Source organism: Mytilus edulis, chromosome 13 (assembly GCF_963676685.1).
Source record: "Mytilus edulis chromosome 13, xbMytEdul2.2, whole genome shotgun sequence".
NCBI classification, from domain to species: Eukaryota; Metazoa; Mollusca; class Bivalvia; order Mytilida; family Mytilidae; genus Mytilus; species Mytilus edulis.
The window spans coordinates 2,089,346-2,094,245 of NC_092356.1; the positions used below are offsets into that span (position 1 = coordinate 2,089,346).

The following is a 4,900-nucleotide window of genomic DNA, read 5'->3' on the forward strand; positions in this document are numbered from 1 at the left end:
TTGCCTGACTGGCTTCATTTGAAATGATAAAAAAACACGATCAAAAGATATTTAATAATACTGTGTTTTATTCATCTCGTGGTGATATATTCGGGAATCAGATTAAATTTTAAAGATCTGCACCATAATTTTACCAAAATGTTGACAATTCTATGTTTATTCTTTCTTTGTGTAAATTGTACTCTTTCGTTTTATTCTGGACATTGTAATATTTCATTAAGTATGAACGGAATGAGATGTGATTGTAGTTCGAGGAATCTAACATTTATACCAACAGAATGTCCACGAAATACATCAGAGTTATATCTGGCTAACAATGACCTTGGCCTTTTAGGTAAGGAAACATTTACTAGATATACACAACTAAGCTTTCTAGATATAAGTGACTGTAATATAACGTCAATCGACCAATCAGCTTTCAATAATTTGACACATTTAAAAAACCTGAAATTTTTAAATAATCCATTGAAAAAAAATTCAAAGTAACGTTCTTTCACCATTAACTCTGAGCTAAGAGTTCTTTCCATTTCACATATTTTGCTGTCAACGTATCCAAGAGAGTCCTGGTCTGATGTTTGCAGAATTACTGCATTGGTTTGTGATGATGGCCCATCAAATGGAACATTTTCTGAGATATTTTCTGCCATGAAAAATCTAAACTACTTCAAAGTTGATTATCAGAGTGTTGTTATACATAACTTTACATTTCAATCATTCAAAAGGACGTCATTAAAGCAATTAAATATCAATGGTCATTTACGAGTGATAGAAATCGATGCTTTTGCACCGTTAGAATTACTTTCTAGTCTTATCATTCCAAATCAAAATTTTCTAAAACTATCAAAAACATTACCAGCTTTGCACGTGTTTGAAAATCGACAAATGAATGAATTGGATTTGCGCAATAATTTTAAAAATTATGGTGAATATGTTATTTCGGCTGATCTATTTGCATATATCGGTAACATTTGCGTAAAAAGATTATCTTTGGGTTGGAATGGCATTAGGAGGATAGATGCAACTGCCTTTCAGAAAATGAAATACACACATTGTCTTGAATCTTTGAACTTAAATCACAATGACTTTGATTATCATCAGGATCTTATGGCATTATATTTGAATTTCTTTATTAATATCAAAAGAATAGACATTTCTGAGATAACTAGTCGATCTATTGAAAACATTCGAGAACAAAACACTAATGGCACAAGAACGCTGGATCACAGAGTGATATTCAATACTCGACCAGATTGGTCTATCAGACTACCTTCTTCACTCAAATTTCTAAATGCATCATTTATATACGGACGAAATAATCTGATAAACAGTATAACATTTAAGGGTATTACAGGATTGAAAATTGTTGATTTTACATACTCATCACTTGACGACTGCAATTACACAATAAATGGACTTCAGAACGTGTTAATACTTAATATTTCACATTTCAAATGTGGTGTTTTAAATCCATACCTTCTACAATCTGCCGTCAATTTGGAACAGTTGATAATGCAAAGTTCTTCACTAAGTATTGGCCTAAAAGATGATCACCACAGTAAATTCCTCCATGGACTCAAACGTTTGCAATATGTAGACTTTTCGAGAAATGCATTTGAAGACCAATTCAGAACTTCAACATTTAAAAGTCAATTAGACAGTGTGCAATCTTTGATACTTGAAGGAAATTTATTCACAAGTGTTCCCTTAAATTTAGACGACTTCAACTGTCTAAGTTTCCTTAACATCAGAAATAACAAGATAGCCTACTTGATAACTAAAGAAATTAACGCCATTGAAGTGCTATTCAGAAAATCTAATAGAACAATGACAGTCTTATTAGATGGCAACCCTCTTGTTTGTACTTGTGCTTCATTAGATTTTGTAGAATGGTTATTTACTACTAAAGTGAAACTTGACAGCAATGGTAGTTATTCGTGTGTCGGAAACGATGGAAATATTACAACAACAAATGCTGTCTACAATCACTTGCGAATTTTTAGAATAAGATGTATAACGAAAGTATGGGTTATTTTTTCAGTAACATTGTTCGGTGTGCTTCTTTTATTCATTCTAGTTGGATATCGTTACAAATTGCACCTACAATACTTTTGTTTATTTATCGGAATGGCCAATCCACTTTTCATGAAGTCAAAAGAAGAAAAACTTGAATATGATGCATATGTAGCTTATTGCGATGGGGACTATGAATGGGTATATGGACCTTTGCGCATATTTCTCGAAGAGAGACGGAACTATAAACTTCTTTTGTTAGATAGAGGCGATGTCCTCGCTGGAGAACACAGACTTTTTGCTTTAAACAATTCGATTCCAAAATGCAAAAAGATAATCTTAGTGATTTCAAAAGAGTTTGTAAACAACGATTGGGCTTACTATGAAGCTACTGTTGGAATTGAACATTTTCTGGGATTACAAGCAAGAATAATTGTTATAAACCTAGAAAATATAACCAAAACAGATATTCCGCAATGTGTACTTCAAATGATGGCACTGGATGCCAATGACCACATTCGTAAAACAGACACATTAAATGAAAATAACATTTTCTGGAAATGTTTAGATCAAGCAATGAAACGTTAATGAAGGACAGTGTCGTTATGGCTTTTTTCAATTGATACTATTCGACAATTTTCATTTTATGTTCATTGCACTCATGATTTGTCAGTGTAAAGCATATGCAAATAAATTAAACATTAAAAACCTGCACGGTGGTACTTAAAATATGATGACAATTATATTCATCAAAGGAACAAAAGAAACCTTTGATATTAAAATCAGACCTGATGTGCTTGCAGGAATAAACAACAACTTTACAATAACAAAAAAATAATACAACTAGAACACACCCGCGAAATCGCTGGCATATACAGCTTGTAAACTGTTGTAGAATGATTTTTTGTAAAAGAAATTATGTATGGAGAATTTCATAAAAGGTCTAAAAAATCCTCTCCCTTTTTCGATATTTGTTTCCTTTCTGTTAAATTCAATTACTCCCGTGTTTCTGGCCTCAGACCACAATTATTCTTCTCCTTTGCTACAATGCATCTTTTGGTAAAAGTCTAATTAAATTAAAATTTGCACCGCTTCAAACATGAAATAAATGTAACTGCTTATATATACCACTATTAGTCTAATAAAATATGATTCTAAGACAACCCATCATTATTATTTTTCTTTTGAGAGCCTTATTAAAATGCCAATGGTAGGATATGAATCTTGTATAAATGACTACGACCGACTTAGACTAATTTGAGGGGTAGTCCTCTGGTCCTTTCCCCGGAATCCCGGGCTTAAAAACATAAAATTCCGAGATGCAGAATTTAAGGAAATTCATATGCCGAAATCCCCAAATCGAAAAATATATTCCCGGATCCTGTAAGGATCAATCTCCAAAACCCGGGCTTGAAAACACCCGATTCCGACGTCCCGAAAAAGGTTTTGCCTCCCTCTAATATAGCTACCCTACTTTCATTTTTGCCAAATCACTACTTTCACTTTCAACAATTAATTTGTATGCCCCATTTATGGGCATGATATTTTCTAGTCTGTGCATCCATTTGTTAGTTCGTCCGTCCATCTGTCCCGCTTCAGGTTTAACATTTTGGTAGTGGTAGTTTTTGATGAAGTTAAAGTCCAATCAACTCGAAACTTAGTAAATACAGTGCCGATGTGGAATCCGTGTACTTGTTCCACATGTTTTACTTTTTTAATATATATGCAACTGGTATGACCCCTTAAATAGTAAACATTTCAAAGAAAACAGTAGACAGAATACAGAGAGTCTCTATATATTAAAGTAGTATAATCGTAGTTTACATGTAGATAAACGCAAAAAAAATAATTGTCCTCTCTAAGGAGGTATAATAGTTGTGGTTCTTGCTATCTAAACACCATGATATGGAGAACGCTCGGATTGGCTTATTTATTTTTCATTTTTGTTATTTATCATACGATTGGTTGTACTTGTGTATGTTTCAAACCGGAAGTCTATCTATGACTAAAAGTCAGTCTGGTGACGGAATCAATATTCGGACTCCTTTTTTGTCGTTTTTCTCCAAAAATAACTCAATCTGAATAATCATAAAAATGGATGACAAATACGACTATGTATGCTATCTATAGTACACAGAGGCATGATGATTAATTTATCGTGGAAGGAAGAGAAGCGACACACAAAATGAGGTCTTCTCGTTTAATAGTATAGAAATGAATTTTACGAACTGATTACATGTCAAATGTATAATATCATTGTCGGGTAATCGCTTATATATAATTAAACTAAAAAATATGCTTGACATGACGTCTTTTGGTCAATATACGTGCATTTCAATATTTTATTAGGTGACATCACACATGATTTCTGATGATTAACACAAAAGTAATAATTTTGGAATCTTGAATAAACCGACTATTTATGCAAAGACATATTCATTGCTCCTATCTAATGTTTTTCTTATTGGAATTTGGCATCCATGATGCAGGTAACTTCAAGAAAATGCTTCGGACGCAACTCATTTTTAAAGTTTTACTTTCATTTATACAATTTCTAAATAACTAGTTACAATAGTTATCACAGGTACCAGGATTATAATTTAATACGCCAGACGCGCGATTCGTCTTCATAAGACTTATCAGTGACGTTCAGATCAAAATAGTTATAAAGCCAAACAAGTACAAAGCTGAAGAGCATTAAAATTCCAAAAAAGGTGTGCCAAATACGGCCAAGGTAATAATTCCTGGGATAAGAAATTCTTAGTTTTTCGAAAAATTTTAAGTTTTGTAACAGGAAATTTATAAAAATATACAAATAATTGTAATTATGAAAAAAAACCCATGTCACATCATTTTGTCAAACAGACATGCTTGATTGTATGCTTATTAT

The 4,900-nt window shown here is 32.5% G+C and overlaps 1 protein-coding gene across 1 annotated transcript; it reads left to right on the top strand.

The window, feature by feature from the left end:
* The first annotated feature begins 2,124 nt into the window (after positions 1–2,124).
* Positions 2,125–2,598, top strand: LOC139501921 (single Ig IL-1-related receptor-like). The gene has a single exon (XM_071291223.1). It carries the CDS (start codon positions 2,125–2,127, stop codon positions 2,596–2,598), a length of 474 nt encoding a protein of 157 aa, XP_071147324.1.
* The last annotated feature ends 2,302 nt before the right edge of the window (positions 2,599–4,900 follow it).